The sequence below is a fragment of the Ostrea edulis genome, chromosome 1 (assembly GCF_947568905.1).
Source record: "Ostrea edulis chromosome 1, xbOstEdul1.1, whole genome shotgun sequence".
Classification (NCBI taxonomy): domain Eukaryota; kingdom Metazoa; phylum Mollusca; class Bivalvia; order Ostreida; family Ostreidae; genus Ostrea; species Ostrea edulis.
This window is the reverse complement of record NC_079164.1, coordinates 49,701,827-49,725,826: the sequence shown is the minus strand read 5'-3', so window position 1 is coordinate 49,725,826 and position 24,000 is coordinate 49,701,827. Positions and strand designations below refer to the sequence as shown.

At 35.3% G+C, this 24,000-nt stretch overlaps 1 protein-coding gene across 2 annotated transcripts in view; it reads left to right on the top strand.

The window, feature by feature from the left end:
* Positions 1-24,000, top strand: part of LOC125651468 (ATP-dependent RNA helicase DDX1-like) — a 211,718-nt gene that overhangs the window by 60,117 nt on the left and 127,601 nt on the right. For both annotated transcript variants that reach the window (XM_048880093.2, XM_048880099.2), the window contains exons 17-19: positions 1,750-1,848; positions 8,715-8,855; positions 10,615-10,689. In XM_048880093.2, coding sequence (XP_048736050.1) covers positions 1,750-1,848; positions 8,715-8,855; positions 10,615-10,689 — 315 coding nt within the window. The remainder of the gene's footprint in view (positions 1-1,749; positions 1,849-8,714; positions 8,856-10,614; positions 10,690-24,000) is intronic.

The window sequence follows — 24,000 nt, the reverse complement described above, 5'->3', positions numbered from 1 at the left end:
GATGTGAGAACCCAAGAAATTCAGTATTACATCCATGTAATATTGATCTCGTGTAATAGATTTTGCACAAACTCTTGCAAAAGTACATTTTATTGTTACATTATAAAATTCAAATTCTGCTAGATTCAAACCTATGATCCACAGATTTATAGGTTAACCCATATTATCAAATAAACTACCCTGAATGGATATAAAAATTTAAAAGACCAGATATTATTTTGCTGACCTTTCATTATTCATATGTTACAAAATAAGGTATGTCACAGCTTGATGATGGCTGATACTGCCTACAATAATGTTCTACAACTCCTGGCATTTTTCGCCAGGTTTGCTAATCAAAGTCACAAAACAAACATCTTAAAATAAAGTCACCCTATATAACCTTCTCACAGGCCAATTGTGTACCATTTACCGTGCTCTTGTTCACCATTTGATTTAAATGAATATCCAGCAATTTATGTGTAATGATTCATAAGAATTTTTTTTGTTTTGTTTTCATTTGTTTTATGTCACCTTGTGAATTTTTTACTCATGTTGAGATATATGATATCATCATCAGTAGGTGAAGTGCCTCAAATTTAGCCCTATGCATGATGCTTAGGGCTGTAGCAGTGAGGGTTTTTACCTATGCATGATGCTCAGGGCTGTAGCAGTGAGGGTCTTTACCTATGCATAATGCTCAGGGCTGTAGCAGTGAGGGTTTTTACCTATGCATGATGCTCAGGGCTGTAGCAGTGAGGGTTTTTACCTATGCATGATGCTCAGGGCTGTAGCAGTGAGGGTTTTTACCTATGCATGATGCTCAGGGCTGTAGCAGTGAGGGTCTTTACCTATGCATGATGCTCAGGGCTGTAGCAGTGAGGGTTTTTACCTATGCATGATGCTCAGGGCTGTAGCAGTGAGGGTCTTTACCTATGCATGATGCTCAGGGCTGTAGCAGTGAGGGTTTTTACCTATGCATGATGCTCAGGGCTGTAGCAGTGAGGGTCTTTACCTATGCATCATGCTCAGGGCTGTAGCAGTGAGGGTTTTTACCTATGCATGATGCTCAGGGATGTAGCAGTGAGGGTTTTTACCTATGTATGATGCTCAGGGCTGTAGCAGTGAGGGTTTTTACCTATGCTTAATGCTCAGGGCTGTAGCAGTGAGGGTTCTTTATTATGCCAACGTTTGCCACGATGAGTGATGTGTCATCCGAAAGACCTACGACTTGCAGAGCGTTTGGCAAAAAAGTAGTTGCTATTTTTATTACGTCTTAAGTTTGACGCAGCCAAGAACGAGCAGAGCTCAATCCCAAGGCCTCTCGGTCACGAAGCCAGCGCTCTACCAGTCAGTAGAAATTCTATGTATGATGTCATTTTCATATTTTGAAACATTATGACCATTATTTTGTCAGAGGGGGGAGGGGAGATATGCCATCATTATGTGTGGTTCATGATTCAATGAATTAAGAAATCAGGGGCGCATTTTACAAAAGAACTTACGACCAACTTTACATACTGGAATTTTCCAGTTTATTATAAGATCATTCACTTCAAATGCAAAATATTTTTTTAAAATGTTGAAAATTAAGCCTTAGAAATTTTTTACTTCATTCATTCAAAGTAATAACTGTGTAGTACAATTTAAGACTTGCGACTTTGTCGTAAGTTGTTTTGTAAAACGGGCCCCAGATGCTTTCTTATTGTGTCACCTGCAAAACTTGACAAAAACATATTGGTATGCTAACAAATTAAAGTATGTTTTCAGGTTGACATTGTGGTGGGCACACCTGGTCGTCTGGAGGACCTGATTTCTACGGGAAAATTGGCCCTACATCAGTGCAGGTTCTTTGTCCTTGATGAGGCGGTAAGTTATGCTGCTGATTAAGGGTAAAATCTAATATTTTTCATCTTGAATTCTCACAAGCAAAGAGCAATACAAAAAAAAAAATATTGTGTTAAGGGAAATTTTATCCTGTTATATTTTGCCATAGCATGTGTTTTCATTTAACAGTAGCCCCATTTCACAAAGACTTTATGAAAACAGGGGTGAAAATATCTCAATGTAAGAAAATTTTTCACAATGGCAACAGCCATAAAACATTGGACCAAAAAAAGTTTAAAATATTTTCTTGTGTGGGGATAGCTGATTAGGCAACTTTCTCAGTGCTTCTATAATGTTGATATCCCCCCCCCCCCATTCCTTTAAACAGGGAAATTCAGTGTGCGAAACTAACTATTCAATCATGTAGACATTCAGTCCACAGCCATTTTATTTCCTATAGATCACACCAAATTCCTATAGACCGAAATAAAAACACTAAAATTTGCACATGAAAATTAATTACTGAAGATCTTTTTCTTCCAATAATCTGCATTCCACCTCTGTTGTATTGTCGCAGATGCAAGATATACTGTGGAAAACCATGCAAATATTACGAACATTGATTCATCAGCTGTTTTAAGCATCCTAAAAGAACAGTTAAAGCTTCTGAAGTTTGCAGTCGGTGGGTCCCCCCGTCTCCTTACAGAAAAGGTCCTGTGTATCTGGGTTAGAAGTGGTCTTCAATACCCCTTGCTTGATGTAAGAGGCGACTAAATGGGATAGTCCTGTGGATGAGAAAACCGAGGTCCCATGTCACAGTAGGTGTGGCACGATAAAGATCCCTCCTGCTCAAAGGCCATATAAGCGCCAAGCATAGGCCATAATTTTGCACCCCTTCACCAGCAATATTATAGTGACGTCTCCAAACACCCCTCACACAGGTAGACCAGGTAAATTACAACATCCTGATACCACGCGACACAGGTAAACAGCAATGGCTATGACTTAACTTATTGTTCCAATTTCTGATTGGCTAGCCACAAAGAAATGCCGCGTGATTTTAAATTAGGGTTGGAAATCAGGGTTTGTTGTCATGTAAATCATGGAATATTTTCACAAAATTGGAATTTTAGGGTTTTTTTGCTTTCTTGATTGGGAAAGTAGGAATCATGCTTAAAATCGGACGAATTCGGCCAAAATTGGGAAAGTTGGCATGTATGTATTATATACTCTTTTGGCTACTGGCCCATTTGGCGACCAGAATTTCCTCAATCTATCTGTTTACAAGTGTCAATAATAAATATAATTTCTCATCAAAATCATTGTGTTTGTTTGTTATGTATTGATTTAGGAATGAAATTACGATGATGCAGATATTTACATTATCATTTAGAAATGACCAGGCAAGTTAATGAATCATGAAATTGTTTAAATGGCAATATTTTGGTTTCTACATTTGCATAGCATAATTCATTTCTTGTTATCATCATGTGGCACTTTCTCCAGGGGGTGCTACTGTTTTTATACGGGCTGGTAAATATTACAGGCAAGTGAAATTTGAAGGGTTGGCAGCCCGTTTGTATACTTGATTTAAAGGTTTAATTTCAATCCCTTACCTTACTTAAAATCCTACTTCCATATACATCCCTGTAGTGAGGAGCAGGCACTACAGGTAAAAATCTCTTTTTATAAAGATGTTATTTTCAACCCACTTGAGCTTTTCTGATCATGATTGCTAACTTTTCATATTTTCAACTTCTCCAGAACTAGTATGACAATTTCAAGCTTGCCATAATGTATTATAACATATCACCATTAGGGTTATCTAAAATATGTTCATGATTAAAAAATTTAGGACTAGAAACAGATATACAAGATGGTAAGCAAACAATCCAGCCCTACATGTTATTGGGAAAAAACGCTTATATTTCATGTTGTATGTAATTATCCAAACCAATATCTGGGGACGAAACCATTCAAGCTTGTTATTACAACCTAATGCTGATTTGATATGGCCATCCACACCTGTTATTCTGATCCTCTAATAACGAAACAAAAGTCCAAGAAACACCAAAATAATAACGGAACAAAACTCCAAGGACCACCAAAATTACGGGTGTCTGCATGCACAAATATAATGTGCCATTCTAATAAAAACTGTAATTTTCTTGCTTCTACCATTAATTTAAAAATCTCGAAAACTTTAAAGCTATACAGCATTGTAGCGAAAATCAATCGTACACAGGTACAGTACTGTGCATGCATAGCATTTATACATGAAAATTATTGATCATGATGAAATGTCCTGAATATGTTTGACTTCAATCATCAGTATAAAAATGTAATCTGCATTTTCACAACTATTCTAGAATAATTCTTTTTTGATTTGAACAAACTTGATCTTTAAATCACAATCAAGTACATCTGATTTGTGTAGCTGTTCATGATCTATATTCATATGGCATGATGTTCAATCTGTCAATAACTTGTAGATCGAGACGATTAATCAATATTTTGTAAATTTGTTTACAATTTAACACTACATGCATTGCAAATATATGTGCAAAATTTGGCAATCCATGTACAATGTATTGATTGGCACATGCTGTTATAAACCACCATGCTCTCACATAGATAGGGTAACCACTTAACTAGGGAAGTGTTGAGAGGACACGGGTAGATCGTTTTAATCAGCATCTTCTTTACAATTTATACCTTGCTAAATTTGTCAGAGACTGACCTTCCAATGAAATTTAGTTTGGATTGCCAGATGATACAATTTTCAATTAAGAAATAAGATATCATTTTTAATGTTATTGGGATATGACATGAAGTTGGTCACGTGATCAAATCCTATAACGCCCAAATAGTAGATTTGATTACGTACCAACTTCATGTCATATCTCAATAACACTCAAAAATTATATTTTATTGCTTATATTTATATTTTCTATTTTGATTTGTGTTCTTACCGAGCTTCCATGATTATGTAGCAGATAACGATCGTAGAACACAAAATATAGTTCGTTAGAGTTTTATTGAATAAAAAATTAGGAACAAAATCAAAGAGAATATAAGATATAGATTTTTAATTGAAAAGGTTAAAAAAAAGACGAAACAGGTGTAAAATAAAGGTAATTTAGAGCGTAAAGTTAACTGAAATGAAGACAAGAAGAGCAGAGTAAACTACATCCATGATGTGATTTGGTCGCGATCAGCGATGGAGAAACTGGTGTTGGTATAGCCTACTAAGTTGAAAACGCTATTGTTGAACACAGATTTCGACAGAAATTCAAAGGATCTGAGAGAATTGATGGAGGATATGATGGGTCAAGTTAACATTAAGCTCTTAGTCAGGTTTTTGGAAAGAAACAATGGCATGTTCATCAGTTATAGCCATGCAGGAGACGATTCGAGACAGTAGGACAGATTTAGACAAATCAGGTAGGTTGCTTCTTTAATTTACATTCAGTGTGTGTAAGAGAAAATAAAAACGAACTGACGGAGTTTTTGTTCACTTGAGAGATTTCTGTTGTAGGATTTTAATGAAGACTTGCACTGGTACCCTGACATGAACGTAATTTTTCGAGCCTCGAAACCAGCCTTGCTCAAGATCATGCTGAGTCATAGCCGTGATGGCATTTGCCAGGAAACAACAGGTTAACTCATCATAAAGTAAATAGGCTTATAACTGCCTACATTTTTTCGCTTCCAATATCATAGAACTTTAGGCCACATCAAATTGATTCTCTGGTTCTCAGACAATTGTTTTTCAAAAAATGGGTAGGTAGGTAGGGGGTTTAGTTTTTCAGTTTATCTCCATGTCACAAATGGGTAGGGATTTTTTGTCTGTGGTTTTTTTTTTGTGTTGTGAAGAAAGAGTTTTACAAATGGTATTCAACACCATATAGCTTCTTTTCATTCTGTTTTTTGTTTTGTTTTATATGTATGTCATACTTTTATATTGTAGATCTTTATGCAAATAAAGTGAATACAAAATAGTATGTTTTTAATCATTTTATTCAAGTATACCAAAAACTACTTCCTGTAAATGTTTGGCATGGTCATGAATTGTAAAAGAATTGTAAATAAAATGTAATAATAACGTCGTACTTCAACTCGGCCTTGCTTTCATCAATTTGTTCCTTCACAGTTTCAATTTCTTTAAATTCACCGCCCAGAAGTTTCTTGCAAAGCGTATCAACTGTCAAGGACGAGTCTACCGGTATGATTGTCCATGGAACAATCTGTTTTGAGTTAAAAATAATCTCAATGCTGACAAGAACTGTTTCTGTCGCCATATTGTTTACATCAACTAAGCAGTACGTCTTATTCAGCAAGGCGCATTACGATTTTGACACCAAAACACGAATTTTATTTTGATGAATCAAATACGGGCGGCGGCGATTTTTTTCCGGGGCGGCAATAAACTCGTGTCAGCGGCCGATTTTTTTTTGGGGGGGGGGTGTCTGAGAACCAGAGAATCGATTTGATGTGGCCTTATTTTATAAATTCGCCATGCAGAAGTTGCAATTTAGGCATAGTTGCAGACTGTATTTAAAACTGAATAAAATGAAACAACAGAACGGTGTGTTTAATGTTTCTGTTTTATAAATTGATGAAATTCTCGTTATTTTACAAAATAAACTCTATAAATATCCTGCTGTGTTTGTTTCTATTATGAGATGTCATTGCAGTGGCAGATCCAGGGTTTACAAAAGGGTGTGTGTGAAAGTCAAGTATTAGCCAAAATACTATGAAGCCATTTTGGGTGCCAATCTGGAATTTTACTCACACTATTTCTATTATTTAAATTTATGGCAAAAAGGGGTGGGGGGGGGGGGTCTAAATTCCCCACTGCACTGCATAAGCAAGAAGCCAGGTTAAAGTACAGGAACTGACTTCTGAAGCGGTGATTGTATTCATACACAAGAAAAGACTGATCGCGTGACCAACTTCATGTTACATGCAATTGAATCTGATTTTCATTAGTACTGTCATATAAGGAAGTGCAATGGCAAATGTAAATATTGCATGTAAAACCTGACAGTCCAGAACTGGAACGCAAATTTGCAGATTACCGATGCCAAATAAAGTATAAAAATTCAGTTCCCTCAAGAAATGACCTGGAAGGCAATGTGTCTGGATTAATAGTTTCCTTATTACTGAAGCCCCACTGTATGTGTAGTGTAGGGTGTCTGGATTAATAGTCTCCTTATTACTGAAGCCCCACTGTATGTGTAGTGTAGGTTTCTTCAAATCCTAATCTTAAGGACCAGGCAGGGTCACAAAAGGGGTGTAACATTTGAGATGGAAACATTAAGGAATTGAAGAGTCACAAAGACAACAATTTACCGAAAGTGTAAATACAGATTACAAGGTGTGATAAAAGTACTCGTCTGTTCATCCTGGACAGGTTGAAATTGGTTCAGGATAAGTGGATGGCATTATGCATACTACGTGATGAGTAACATATTCTGTAACTGCTGAGTTTACTTTTAATGTAAAAATGTTTGAAAATTATTTTTAACAATGTTATGACTGAAATGACTGAAAACTACTTTGTTTGTGTAATGTTACTTATATATAGAGTAACTATCTCAGTCATATGTCATCATGGGGGAGGTTTATGAATGGAACAGACAAATCCCATATTCAGATAACTCTTTTAAACGTTTTTCTTGTGTTAAACTTCAAAAGCAAAGTAGATAGAGAATTAGTTATTGTTGATATATATTTTTGTTGGTACTTTTAATCATTCAAACAGTTGTAAAGTCATTTTCTCACATAATGGATAACAATTCAGTGCATCTCTGAAATGGGACTGGAAAAGGTTTTGGTGTTTATTTATATTACAAAACACCCCTAAACAACTTAAAAAGATGTCGAATAAGCAGATGAGTGTTTTTATTTTTTTATCAAGCTGAAAGAGACTGTAATAAAGAATTAAAAACACATGTCCATGTGCAGTCTTCCATTATTTGAGAAAAGTATGAAAATAATAGGATGAGTAAAACCATTATAGGGAAGATGGGTCAATACTTCAATATTTTCTCTGATTTGTCTTTTGAATTGTACTTATTGATATATGTTGCCAGTATGCATGTTTTGGTTTTTAGCTCACCTGAGCTGAAAACTCAGTGAGCTATTCTGATCACCTTTTGCTTGTTGTCTGTCCGTCTGTCCATAAACTTTTCACATTTTCACCTCCTTCTCCACAACCACTGGGACAATTTCAATCAAACTTGGTACAAATCATCCATGGGTAAAGGAGATTCAAGTTTGTTCAAATGAAGGGCCATCGTCCCTTCAAAGGGGAGATATTCAAGAAAATGCAAAAAATAGAGTGGTTTTCTTCTCAAGAACCACTGGGCCAGAAAAGTTTACACTAAAGTTTCCTGACATAGTGCAGATTCAAGTTTGTTAAAGTCATGGCCCCCTGGGGTAGGATGGGGCCACATAGGGGATCAAAAGATTTACATGTGAATATATAGGGGAAATCTATAAAAATCTTCTCAAGAACCACTGGGCCAGAAAAGTTTATATTTACATGAAAGCTTTCTGACATAGTGCAGATTCAAGTTTGTTAGAATTATCCCCCTCCCCTGGGGAAGGGTGGGGCCACAATGGGGGATCAAAGTTTTACATACAAATATATAGGGAAAATCTTCTCAAGAACCACTGGACCAGACAAGTTCAGATTAACCAGACACGTTCAAATTAACATGGCAGCTTCCTGGCATAGTGCAGATTTTCGTTTGTAAAAATTCTGGTCCCCGGGTGTAGGTTTGGACCACAATAGGGGATTAAAGTAATCCATGTGAATATTTAGGGAAAATCTTTAGATAAGAGCCAAGATGACTCAGGTGAGTGATGTGGTCCATGGGCCTCTTGTTTTTTTTTTTCAGGATGGTCTCTTGTCTGCTGGTTATAGTGACATGATAAATCGACTTCACCAGCAGATCCCTAAGGTCACTAATGATGGCAAACGTTTGCAGATGGTCGTCTGCTCAGCTACACTGCATTCTTTTGATGTCAAGAAAATGGCTGTAAGTTTTCATTTTTGAAGAAACAAGTGTTGTGTCATAAGTGAAAAAATAACAGGGAGGAAAAAAGTCATTTACAGTAGTTTTGATGACAGGATTTTTTGATATACTACCATATGTCTAATGAGATATGTTGGTTTGTGACATAATTCTTTTTCATTACAAAATATTTATAATCCTGTAATGATTAAACTGGAATAGGAGGGGAATATTTGCCTATCAATCAGTCTATCCTACTTTGTTTCTCACACTTCTCTGCTCTTTTGATAAAAGTTTGTCCATTGTCAAACTCTTCAAATTTTTCTCAAGAACCACAGACCCAATTTCAACCAAATTTGACACCGAGTATACTTGGGTAAAGGAGGTTGAAGTTTTTCAAATGAAGAGCCATGTCCCTTTCCAAGTGGAGCTAATTTCAAAACATCTTTTCAAGAACCTAAAAATCAAAAACAAAAGCCAAACCTTCAATGAATAATGAAGATTCAGATTTGTTTAAACATTGGCCCTATGGCCAGGGTGGGGCCATATTAGAATTGTAAAGTTTTTATTTAGGAATATATGGTAAAATTTTTCGAATATTTTTTTGATTTAGAGAACCATATTCAAGGGTACAAATCGAGTGGACAATGATAGTTTTGAAATTCTAATTCTAATTACATTGATTCCATCTCGAAACATAAAACAATAACCCATATGTCAGATTTGAGATCTAGGTGAATGAAATTTACTCTTAACTGTTAAATATAGAAATTTTGGGAAACATTTTCTTTTCCAGTTCATGTGCCCTGTATTTGTTTGATAAGCCTCAAAGAGAAGGGATGATGTTTTACCATTAACGAAAAAGTAGGGAAAAAACAAATTGTTTCCAACTATATTTATTTTCGAGGCCTGCATTGCAGATTATTTTTACACGGAAAGAAAAACCACATGAGAATCAGCTACATTCTGTAAATGCATTATATTTAGGGGCGAGATCAAAAGTTCAATGTCTGACAAAAAACTAAATTCACCAAGATGCCCCAACCCCTTTAAAACTAAATATGATGAATGTTGAAACTTAATTGATTCATAACAAGTAAAAATATGCGAATATAAATAACACTCTGTATACCTTTCCTACTGTTTAATCTCAAATGAAAGTGTACATTAAAACTATTAAATCTTCATCAAAATATAATATTATTATGTGGTTTTTAACGGTAGCTTGTCTTTTTTCTTTTTCCACTAAAGTGTAATCGATGTCGGATGACAGAAACTTACCGGATATTTTTATCCAACATTGATCTTTTGATCTCGCCCCTTAATCAGTATCGTTATTTAAACAATAAAATGCTTTCTTTGTTGTTTTATTGGGTGATGACTGTAGCAAGCATTGCAGAAAAAATTGATAATCCGCTAACAACAAAGAAACACTTATCATTTATATTTATATTTTAATGTATTTTTAAAAAATATGGAATAGATTTTTAAGTCCTAAAATGTCAAAACTCACTGCAGAAATCCAGTTGTATTTTTAAAATTAGAATATGGCGATAAGTTTCCACCCATTGCATACCATCCATTAATACATGTACTTCATTTTGAGTGCATATGCAGATGTTTTAAAATTAGATTTATGTTTGTATATCATGATACCTGCAAAACAGTAAGAATTTTAGATTTGTCATATTCAAAAATTGCTTCTTGAGAAATTTCTTGTGATTGTTGAGGATTTAAGAGGAATGGAATTGGTTAAAAGACAATCAGATTATTTGAATTTTAGGAGAGATTAATGTACTTTCCAACCTGGATTGATCTGAAAGGACAGGATGCTGTACCAGAGACTGTCCATCATGTGGTAAGAAATTCAGTCACTGAGACAATGGTGTTTTTACCGTCTATTTTGGATATATTGAAATTCAGGGGACCAATCTGAATTGTTCATTATATCCAAGTTCAAGGAAACCGATGTTGAACTATATAAATAATATTACTGGGGATTTACTTATACTTCAATATATAACAGATAGTTCAGTATAAGTGACTTCAATATAGCAGATAGTTCAATGTATGTGACTTCAATATAAAGTGGAGTAGACTGTGATTGTTATAAACATGTTGTATCAAAGTATGTTGTAAAGTTAGTACTCTATTAAAAATCCTACAGTTCCAATCTGCGTAAATTTAAATGTCATTTGATTTGAATAGCCATGCACATATGGCACATCCTATAGACCATTGCTATTATTCATTTCTGAAAATTAAATAGGTTTGCACCTGGGTTTTGTAATATTGTCAATTGTTTTGAAAGTATATTTTCAACATCTACATGGAGGGGGGTTTATGAAACTAAAAAATGAAAACTGGGGTCTTTGTGCTTGTTATTGAGCTACAGTATGTACAAGGGTGTCCGGGTAGCTCAGAGGTAGTGCTCTCGCTTCTCTCCGCTGCGACCCGAGTTCGATCCCCGCGATCGGCAGTGGTTGTATGTAAGAGGGTATGGCAGTTGCCCGCTCTGACACGTGGGTTTCCTCCAGGTACTTCGGTTTCCTCCCACATAAATGAACCCCTAGCGCAAACATCCGTGTATCAAAGGACCCCATTGGAAATAAGCTTTCGAGCTTTCATGGGTTATCCTTGGTATTTATGTTTGTATGTATGTATGTATGTATATACGAATAAATATTTATTTTAATATGTTAAACTTACTCTTTGTTGCACTCGAAATTTATTTACTATTTATTCGCATAAACTACATCTAGTTTTATCTGTTGGCAGGGACTGACACTAATTTTAATACCAACCTGTCCCTTCGGACAAGTTAACATGAAATTTAGGTTGTCCGAATGGAAAATGTACTTGTCTGAAACTGACCAACAAAAAACTGTAATGTATATACATTGCATTCTCATGAGTGTTTTTTTATTAATAGTTTTCTGGCATCAAGCTGACATGTCATTTCTTACGTCGTAATATGTTTTATTTAAGACTATAATGGATCAAATAATCAGAGAATATTCCCCTTAAATTCTTTTTAATAAATTATTATTTGATAACCTATTGATAATTTTTCATTTTGGACATGTTTTTCGTAAAAATTATTGAATTTTAACTTCGGAAAAAGTGTTCTATATCTGTTTGTTCACTTCCAAGAATCACGCGACAATAGAGACATCTGATTGGCGCGATTAAAATACACCGTGAAGCTGATTGGTCGATATTAATGAACAATCTAAATTTAGATCAGGGAAAACCAGAAAAACGCCATATTGATTATCAGATTATTTCTATCGACGAGATGTACTTCAAAAACTTTAAGGACTCTTTTCACGTAGAATTTATTAAAATTTCACGGATACCCTTCATTTATTTTTGGTTGTCCCATCGGACAGGTAAACTACAGAACTTAGTTGTCCGACCACCGTTTTAAGTTGTCCCGGACAATCGGACAGCCGTTAGTGTCAGTCCCTGGTTGGTGTTAACACACCATAAGCAGTACAAATCAATCATTTATCAAATTAATACATACTCATCTTTTCGAACAATACAGATATAAAACAGTTTAATGCCAGTCAGTTGAAAATAGATACATGTAATGACTTTTTTGCACTTTAAATATGGGAAAATATCATAGAATTTGAGAGTTCAAAAGACCAGTCAGTTTTTCAAATTGCGCAAAAGTTGTGAAGTCTTCCCTAAAAACCTAAGATGGAAATTTAAGAAGTGAGTTATCAATCAAATTTTTTAATGATTGACCAAATACTAAATTGTCTTTCCAATTTTGGGTAAATTGACATGTTTAAGAATTGGTGCTCAGTTTGGAAAAATATGTCAACCAAATCAATGAATTTACACTATTTGAATTAGTTCCAAGTCTATTACTTGTGTCATAGATTACAAAATTGAAATACACATCTAGGGGTATAAGTATTGTATACTCGTCTAAGGGTATAAGTATTGATGATATATTGGACAGAACAGAAACGGTAGATTTAGAGCTTTCAGAGTAAATAATCCTCCTGCCACAAAATGTATTCTTTTTCAAACCATGTAAAAATTTGAATTGACATAAAAAATTCTCAACTGGATAGATTTAAGTAATGTTTGAAACAATGAAGTAAGTATTGAACCAGTACCTAGGCAGTCATAACATCGTGCACAGTTGCGCTCAAAACCTGAGTAGCCAACTTCCTGTTAAAAAAGGACATGATTAAAGAAGTTCATATATTGGAGCAATGTATTAAAAAGTTGGCATGCATTTAAAGAATAGATGTCTAGGTTTGTTGTATTGGGGTATATAACAATGGAAACATGGACTAATTTGTATTATTAGACTTTTATGAGAAGTATTTGAAAAAACATACTGCTACCCTCTGAGAACAGATAGCACACCCTTTTGAGTGTTCATATTGAGCAACAGGTATCGATATTTCACAACAGATGTTAGTATAACAATTATCACATGCACATAGATTGCCATTTGTGCTTGTACGGTTCACCGTAGATTGCTAGACGGTAAAATGGATGTTTGTTACCATCGAATCAACATTAGTGATCACAAATAACAAAGGAGAAGATAGATATTCCAATTCTAATGCAATTTTGTAATTTGCTGAAGATGCTTACTTTTGTGTTGTATGAAATGTTTACATTTGTCTTAATTATTATACCCCCCGAACGAAGTTCTGGGGGTATATAGGAATCACTCTGTCTGTCCGTGCAGATTCGTGTCCGGGCCATAACTTCTTTGTTCTTTGACTTAGGCATACCATATTTGGCACACAGGTGGATCACCATGAGACGATGTGTCATGTACCATAATGACCTCCATATGACCTTGACCTCAAGGTCAAAATTAAAGGTTTTTTACAATATGGATTTGTGTTCGGGCCATAACTTCTTTGTTCTTTGACATAGGCATACCATATTTGACACATGAGTGTATCACCATGAGACTATGTGTCATGTACATTCATGACCTCTTTATGACCTTGACCTTTGATCTCAAGGTCAAAATTATAGGTTTATGCCATGGATTTGTGTTCGGACTATATCTTCCATTTTCTTCTACAAAGGCATACCATATTTTTACACTCAGGAAAGAGGTAAATTATACCTATTAACAACACCCTTTGGGAGATTGGGGTAGGGGGGGGTATTCTTAGTGAGCATTGCTCACAGTACCTCTTGTTGTTTCTGCATCATTATATTATGATGTCACAATCGAAAGCTTTCTGTCTTGTCAATGCTTATTTAACTGCCTCAATCCTCTGTGTTTTTGTTTTGTTGTATACATATAAGGCCAATTCAACTTAATTAGTAGATTATCATCCAGGGTCAGCAAAAAGTATGGGGCGGGTGGGAGGATTTTATTTTTTAATTTTTATTTTCTGAGATAAATGTTAAAGACAAATGGGTTTTTTTTTCAACAGATCCGCATCATTTAATGCAAGATGGATATCAATCTATGCTATTTTCATAGACTAATTCCAGGTTAAGCTTTAATCTAAGGATATAACAGAAATATACCTAACTTCTTCAAGATTAACGCTGGTAAGAACGCGAGAAATTAAGAAAACCATATCGATCTATTTTCTTCACGTGGGTTTTCACGTTGCTATACCGGAAATGTAAACACAAGTGTAAATACCGGAGTCGGACATGAAAATAATCCGGAAATCGCAAATTTCGCAAAATAAAAAATTTCGGGGCGGGCCAATTTTTGAGGGGCGGGCGGGGATGATAATCTATCAATTAAGTTGAATTGGCCTAATGAATGTAATAAAGCAAATAGTGCATACAGTTGAGGGTAACTTGAGAAAACCATTGTGAGGTGCAACTATCTATATATAATCAGCAAAGCCGATTAGACAGACATTATTCCATGCTTCCATTTGTTGTGTGATACATTGTACTTGATTTACAATTGTGAGCTAAAAGATTCTAGACATTCTATTTTTAGAACAGTGTTTATCAGAGTTTAGTTCAATGTAACAGGAAGGGAGAAAATGCAACAGACCAGACCAGGATTCGAATCTGGGCCCCATGAGTACTCTAGTCAGGTGCTCAACCAACTGAGCTATCTGGCCACTGGCTATCAATCCTGACTGACAGCAGCAATAAAGATGACATAACAAATGCTTGCCTTAACAGTGCATGTTCTAGAAAAGAATTATGCAGAATATCATTTTAGTATAAATGGACTGTAAATTTACGGAGTGACATCTGGGGATTGCATTAGACTTAACACAGGGCCTGGGAAGGATAAACAACAGTTGGGGCCAATTGCCCCAGTCATATGATAAAATTGTGGGGACATTTTAAAATTTATGGGGTCCTGAGAGTGTACACTGGGACCATTTCTAAAATTAGCTATTTTAAATGATTGATACATTGCGTTATGTTGCTGTAAATGATTAGTCATATTTCTGATGAAATCGGTGCAAATAGAACAACTGTAATGGATTCTTAAAGGACACAACGCATGTTTCTAAACTTTTTCATTTTTTCAGCAAAATTAACTCTTTTTATGCCTAAAACTACTTTAATGTGTTTTAAATGAAATATTTTGCGTAGTTTTCGAGTTTGAAAGCGATGAAATTCAAATCTTGCGATATGCATATTTTCTTTCGCTAGTTTACGCGCCATTTTGTGTGACGTCATATGCGCCCTCGGGTTTGAAAACATCTATTAGCCATTTTATAAACAGATTAGATTTAATCGACAAAAAACCAATTGTCACGTTAACGGCTTGTAAATAATAATGCATTAAGATGTTTTGTGCCGTGCTCGGGTGTACTAGTTGTCGGTAGAAAGGATTTAGACTGAGTATTTTTTAATTTTTCGAAGGAAGGTACGAGAAAAAAGACGTGGATAATTTTTTTGTTGGAGCAAGAACTTTACCTTAAAAAACACACCCAGTCACCTTTTCAAACATCGCTTGGACAGAGACCCTGATAAACTGCGAGAAAATGGATATATCGAAGCTATAAGCACTGGTAGGCCTAAAGCATACATTCTGTTTTGCTCTTCAAATTCAATACACACTCGGATCAACTGACCTTCACCTTGTAACAACATATATCGACGATACAACACTGTACAATGTAACTTCTACCAACTGGTAGATTTACAACAACAACAAATAAAGATACAAAATAATTGAACTTTAAATTATACAAATAATAGAATATTGTATTTCCTAACTTTAAATTGAATTATAAAATTATTTCTTTATTGAACTCGTAGCATCTTGAGTGCGTCAGTAGGCTATAACGCCGTGCTCCCACTTCGTACCTCCTAAAGACGTGCAGATCACAATTCAAAAATAGTAATAAGATTGCTTTATCAAAATAAAATAATGTGATTACCACTTTAAATTTGAATATTTAATTTATTGATTTGTGTGTGTGTTGTCTTTTTCTTTCTTTCCGAAATGCACGCGTGACAATAGCTTGGCATAGGGCCTAGTTGTCAACAATTTAACGTATCATAATTTGTCTAATCCAAAAATAAATAATGATTGCACTGTTTATTTTAGAAAAACAGCACCAATTACAGATGTATAAAGGAATAACATCCCCAAACAGTTTGTAGACAGCGACCCATATAAACATTATTTACTCACAATTTTGCCGATTTCATACACGCTTTACTCGCTATATTTGGGTATTTACATCGTTATATGTGTGCACTGGTGGCGAACACATATAAAACTCGGACAATTTATCAACATCGATTTAAATGTTGCCCATGGTAAATTAATTAGGCCCCTAAAAGTTGAGTTTTTAATAATATCTCGCAGTACTTTCACAATCCGAAGGGCGCATGTGACGTCACTGTACCACGTGACTACCTACCTAATTAACTTGACTTTTTGAAATCGGGGCTTAGATTTAAGTCTGTATTGTGGTTAATTATCGCAAAATTTCGGCGAACAAACTATTACAATTAATTACTATAAGCATAAAGAAGACAAAATGCATGTAATATTGTATACTTTGAAAACATGAGATATGTCCTTTAATTGATTTATTAACAAGATATCTTGAAAGTGGCACATCCTTATGTAAAGATATTCTCTTTTCCATCAAATTTTACAAAAAGTGCAAAACATGTTCTGTGCTTCATATCATAAACCATCCATTGAACTTTCGTTTTTAGCTCACCTGAGCCGAAAGCTCAAGTGAGCTTTTCTGATCTCCTGTTGTCTGTCATCTGTCTATGTGTCTGTAAACTTTTCACGTTTTCGACTTCTTCTCCAGAACCACTGGGCCAATTTCAACCAAACTTGGCCAAAAGCATCCATGGAAAAAGGGCTTTCAAGTTTGTTCAAATGAAGGGCCATGCCTTCTTCAAAGGGGAGATAATAACAAAATGCAAAAATAGGGTGGGGTCATTTAAGAATCTTCTTAAGAACCACTGAGCCAGAACTGAAATTTACATGAAAGCTTTCTGATATAGTGTAGATTCAAGTTTGTTAAAATCATGAGCCCTGGGGGGTAGGATGGGGCCATAATAGGGATCAAAGTTTTACACACAAATATATAGGGAAAATCTTTAAAATTTCTTCTCAAGAACCACTGGGCCAGGAAAGTACAAATTTACATGAAAGCTGCCTGACATAGTGCAGATTCAAGTTTGTTAAAATCATGGCCCCCAGGGATAGGATGGGCCCACTATAGGGGATTGAAGTTTTATATACAAATATATAAGGAAAATCTTTAAAAATCTACTCAAGAACCATTAATTGGGCCAAAGAAGTTTACATTTATCTGAAAGCTTCTTGACATAGTGCAGATTCAAGTTTGTAAAAATCATGGCCCCTGGTGGTAGGTTGGAACCACAATAGGGATCACAAGTTTTACATGCAAATATTATAGAGAAAATCTTTAAATCTTTAAATATGGCCAAGGTGACTCAGGTGAACGATGTGGCCCATGGGCCTCTTGTTCTTTATTATTCCAACTTTTCGACTCCACATCTTTTTTCATACCTTCTGAATCGACCTCTCTAACTGGAACATCGTTAACATTGACTGTACCTCCATTGTAGCTGAAATATTGTCGAAACAGCGTAAAACACTTTTAAAAACAATCAACCTTCCTTGGGACCTGTTACTGATGCACCATAGAAAAATAATGTTCTGTTGCATCTGCTTGCTGTGTCGGCATATTGACTGTCATTCGGGAAGTCTCGGAAGTTTTTATTAACTGTTGAGGAAAGTTACTGATATCATGCGTGCACACAATTCTAGAAATATTTGGGAGTGTGCCACATGGTGCAGTACATCATTGGATTGCGCCATTTTAGGAAAGTATGCACATCATTGGATTGCGCCCTTTTAGGAAAGTATGCACATATGGCGCATAGCGTGTCACCTTCCCAGGCCCTGTTAATAGCCGATTTGTGTCGCCTTCCTAGGCCCTGTTAACAGCCAATTTGTGTCGCCTTCCCAGGCCCTGTTAACAGCCGATTTGTGACGGTTTATATTCTCGTGTTTGAATTTAGCTCAGCGGTAAACCAGCATCGGACACATTTTGTGAACTTTGATAAGACCTACTGTAAGGTAATAATTTTTTTCCGTAAATAATTGTCAAGTCTTATAATTCTTTGTGATTGATTCTTGCCGGTCATGATATGGGTTATTCCGACCCATAACACATTGTTTATATATTCCCTATAATACAACAACCTAATACAGGTTTTAATGCTCTAAATAAGTTTCCATACATAGCAAACCTCTTGATGATATAAGCATGAGATGTACAAGTATTGAACTACAGACCCTGAAGCGTGGTACTACACCTCCAAAGCATTGTTTTGTTTAGTGCAAATCGTTCACTGTTCCGTGCAGACGGTTCAGCATTCTGTGCAAGCTTTTGAACTAGCATTTACTGACAAAACATCGGTGAATTCTGCGTTATTTGTCTATTTCACTGAGTGTGATGTGCCTTTTCAGATCACTACACAGTGATTTTCTGAATACCATATCACTATCCCCTGAAATTGATGATGTCATAAGACTAACTTGATGTATCACACAGTCAATATTTATATAATAATGATATGATCAATATCCTTTGTGTAAAAGACATAGACATAGTGATATAAGTCATTTTTTAGGCATTAGAAAAAAAGTTTTTGTATCGTTCCAGAAAATTTTATAAAATTCTTCTGGAATTTTGCTGTAGCTGAGATTCTAGGGAAACATTGGGACAGACCAGACGTTTGGTCCCAGTATTTTCCCAGAGAGCTACAGATCTGTAGCTAGAATTCCCTCACATCGCGGTGACTTATTATTCTTTATTAGTCTTACTGCTTTGACACATTCTGCCATTGTTGAAAAAGAATTGCACTTTTTTTTTGTCTTTCCGATTTAGCAAGGAAACATCTAAATAATTGAGACTGACAGAATTTGTTTTATTTCCTATTTCCTGTACATAGCTGTTGTTTAGAAGAAAAGAAGTCTCCAGTATCCTGATCCCCTGAAATGGCTTTAGTCTGGTGATCTGTCAACCAATAAATCAAGAAAAACTGTTGTCTATAACGATGTACTACTGGTACATATTTCATGAATACCAAAAGATTAGGAAAAAATGTCATCAGAGCAACTTAAGAGTTTTTCATGCACTTTTGTTGCAAATAATGTCTTAGAGTTCATCAACACAATGGTTTTTCATTAATGCGATTTTACCAAACATAAGATAAATACCAACGATAGTTCATGGTTATTTCATAAGACATTGCATGGTGGCTTTGTATTAGAAACAATCTAAGCTGATTTATTGGCTGAAATGTTTGTGAAGTTCAACCTTTTCCATGACAATATTGACTTATTCAAAACCAGGTTATGAATTTGATAAGTGCGAGTTAGATAACCCTTGGTGAAAGTAAGGGCTTGTCATCCTCATAGTGTGTCGTGTTAATTAGGAAACATGATTCGTGGAGTCTGGTATTGGCGTCATTGACACCGTCAAACAACACATACACAACCGATGTGTCAACTTATTGCCCACAATCAAGGACTATAGTTATCCATATTTGGTATTACTCGTAATCATGGACTAGTTATCCATATTTGGTATTACTCATAATCACGGACTAGTTGTCCATATTTGGTATTACTCACAATCAAAGAGCTAGTCTTCCATGTTTGGTGATTTTAATGTTTGTCGTTGATTGTAACAATTATACAAAACCTTGATGGCAGTTTACCAATATTTAATTCATATCAGCTTTTTCTGTTGTGTTGTTAACAACACAAATTTCAACAGACAAAAAAGACAAACTGTACTCCATGTAGAATTTTTTGTTTGCCATTATTATAATGAAGATGACACATTTGTTTGTAAGGTGCTTTGTATGTACAATGAAACTTCTCTTAAGCCATCCAGCTCTCGGACTGAAAAAACGGCCGGTTTAGAGGGATGGCTGGTTTACCGAGAACTTACGCATTTAGAGACATTTTATCTCAATTTTCATTAGATATTTTCTTCATACCACAAACCATATAATATATTTTTCAAGGACTATTGGAAATAAAGCAAAATGAATAACTAACATGTTTATTTCCAACCCAAGCCGTATGGTTGCAGCAATTAATACACTAAGTAGGTACTGTTCACTCTGATCTGGGGATCTATAATTGGTGGATATTAAATTAATCAGCTTGTACCAGAAGTATTCTTGCTGAAATCATCTAATTTTAAATTGAAAATTTATTACAGAATACATTATTGGCATTCATTTATAAAAACTCTACGTCCATCGCTTATGTCCTTAACAAATTTGTTTTTACATTTGTGAAAAGTACAGTAGTAAATATGAAATCGTAATTTGAATATTTCTCAGGAATTTTAAGTCTCTGAAAACCAAGAAAATTAATTAATCTTTTGATAATCATCATTAACAGTCATGGGTTTGTTCTTAATTCACATCCGCTTATATCCATATGATAGTACAACATATATTCTGTACAGAATTTGGAAGGGTCACTAGGAGTTGCCAGGTATCACTAACATCCTGGACATCACAGGTAAACCATAGGCCAATTTTTTTTCACACCTTCAGTGGATAGTTCCCCACCTGGCCAGTTGGTCATTTTTCGCACCTGGCTGATCTCTGACCAAAATTTTCTGGTCTTAAAAAAGTGGCCAGTATTATGAGGGAAACTTACACATGTTTGTTAACAAATGTTCTATGAAAAGTGGCCGATGTCCGGTTTTCAGGGGTGGCCGGTTTTGTTAGAATTTGTTTGTAAGGAAATGTTAAGATTTCTGCTGGGACTTTAAAAATCGACCGATATTCAGGGAGAACCGGTTTTCTGAGGGGCGGGTTTGGAGAAGTTTCACTGTATATTATATTGGTGCTTTTACTTATGACTTTTATTTGTTTTATTTCTTTGCATACTTCCTTAAAAAGCTGTGACTGTTAATGTGTAACAGAAAGGGACTGGGATTCAAACTCGGGCCACCTGAATCTCTAGTCGAGTGCTCTATCAGCTTGGCTATCTACCCCATCTGACTGCCACATTTCCCCCTCCTTAAATGTCTTCACATCTTGAATACACATCAACCTATGATCTATAAAATCCCCTGGCAGACATTTTCACCAGTCAGTTTGAGATCCTGGTCACGGCACCAAATGTAACAGGAATGGAGAAAATGCAATGCAAAAGACCGGGATTCAAACCTGGGTCCCTTGAATCTCTAGTCAGGTACTTTTCCTCATCTTAATTATTTTTATACCCCATGCAACGAGTCGTGGAGGGTATAATGTTTTTAACCTGTCAGTCTGTCAATCCTGTTCTTGTCAGAACAACTCCTCTGAAATTACTGAACAGAATTTCATGAAATTTTATAGTTGATAAAGGCTTACTGTGTAGATGTACATATTTGCAGGAAATTCTGATTCATTTTTTTCTTCTGGGATTTATGCCCCTTTTGAAATTAAAAGTTTGGCCTCTGTTAGTCCTGTTGTTATCAGTGCAACTCCTCATGAAACTCTTTAGTGAATTAGGACGTATCGTATGGATGTGCAAATTCACAGGAAATTCTGATTCAATGTTCTTTCTGGGAGTTGTGCCCCTTTGAACTTGGAAGTGTGACCAGAATTAAATATTCTACTGAAACGGTTTGTCAGCGCGATCCTCTGAATTCGCTGATCAGAATTTCATGTAAGTTTGTATTTGATATTGACATACTGTCTAGATGTGCATATTATATTAACAGTAAATTCTGAATTGATTTTTTATCTGGGAGTTATGCCCCTTCTGAACTTAGAAGTTTAGCCTCCGTCAATCCCATCAGACTTCCCTAACCCATTTTTTTTTTTTTTTGAATCAGTGTTTCCCCAGAGACATTTATCATTATGATAATGCGTATACAATAATATGTCTATGTTTCCTAAACATGGATTTACGTAGATCATATGTGGAAAGTGTCACAAGAGAGCCAACATCATCTCGACTCGAGAAGTGCAATGTGTTTACTCTAAATTGAAAGCGACATGATATAAATTGTTTTGGTATGAATTTTGTTCTTTGAACAGTTGATTTTTCTGATCAGCTGATACATGTATATGCAAGGTGAAGATAACGAACAGTGATCAATCTCATAACTCCTATAAGCAATACAAAATAGATAGTTGGGCAAACACGGACCCCTGGACACACCAGAGGTGGGATCAGGTGCCTAGGAGGAGTAAGCATCCCCTGTTGACCGGTCACACTCGCCGTGAGCCCTATATCCTGATCAGGTAAACGGAGTTATCCGCAGTCAAAATCAGTGTGCCAAGAACGGCTTAACAATCGGTATGAAACACGTCAGACAGAATTTGACCCAATGCGAGGTTGTACTGGCGAAGTAGATCGTTATAACGACCATAGAATTTGCGAAATGCTGACTTCAATCGAGACTGTTGAAATCCCTGTACCATCAACTTGTTTGTCAGTAGCTTACTTCGATTTAAAAACTGACTATACGCAGAACAAGCTCTTGCATATTGAATCAGTTGAGATATATAAACACCATATGCAGGTGATAATGGAATATTGCTATATAGATATGGGAAGTTGATGATGGAGAAACTGAAATCATCCCGTTTGTCATACAGTTGAGTTGTAGTTTGCCATTAATGTCTACTTTCAATAAAATATCTAAGTATAAAGCAGAAGTGGACGACTCTGTGGTGTCCTTTATTTCGAGCTCACAGGAATATAACAAATCGACATATGACTGAAAGCTATCATTGTTAATAGACAAAACGTCATCGATATATCTTAAAGTTGAATTGAATATTGAATATTTTTAAATTTATTATTATTAAAACGTCTTTCAGATTTTGAAAATATATGAGATGATTTACAATGAGCTTCTTCACATCGGCATATTGAATGAAGTGTGTTATATTTACAATTTCTATTGTATTTACCTTGTTACATACTATTTGCCTTGTTACATACAATGTTGACTGCATTTTCCTTTAAAAAAAAAAACAAGCATTGCTTTATGATGATTTCCATTGCGATATCATAATCTGTAATGTTAGAAATACAGCTTTTCAAATTTGCATCAATAACTACACCCAGTTCCATTTTCTAGCAGCTTAGGATCAAAGCTACGTGATAAGAAGGCTAGAATGTCTTACAAATCTGTATTAATTTTAAAGCTTTCTTCATGCATTTTTATGATTTTTCATGCATTTCCTCTACATTCTCCACCCTCGTAAAGTATTCAAATTTACACTCCGAATCTTGCCATGCACATGCATAACATGAAACAAAAAACGACTGACCTGTTTAAAAGATGCGCCTTAATTATTATTATTTATTGATATTTTCAAAAACAGGTAAAAGTAGGTAGAAGTAGCTACTTTAAGTAGGTTTAAATACCTAGGTAGCTATTAATAGCTACGTAGGTAGAAATAGTCCTTGAACTGGACCTGATGCACTTAAACCTAAAAATAACAGATTTTTTTCACCATCTCAGCAGAATATGTGTACAGAAAATATTAAAATGTATATATAACGAGAAATTATTCACTTTTGATGTGGGACAGATATATGAGCTGAACATGGTCTGAATCCTTTTATATTTATCTTTTATATTTATCTTTTATATTTATCTGAAACATAACATTTTGAGAGGACTATTTGTAAGCCTAAGAT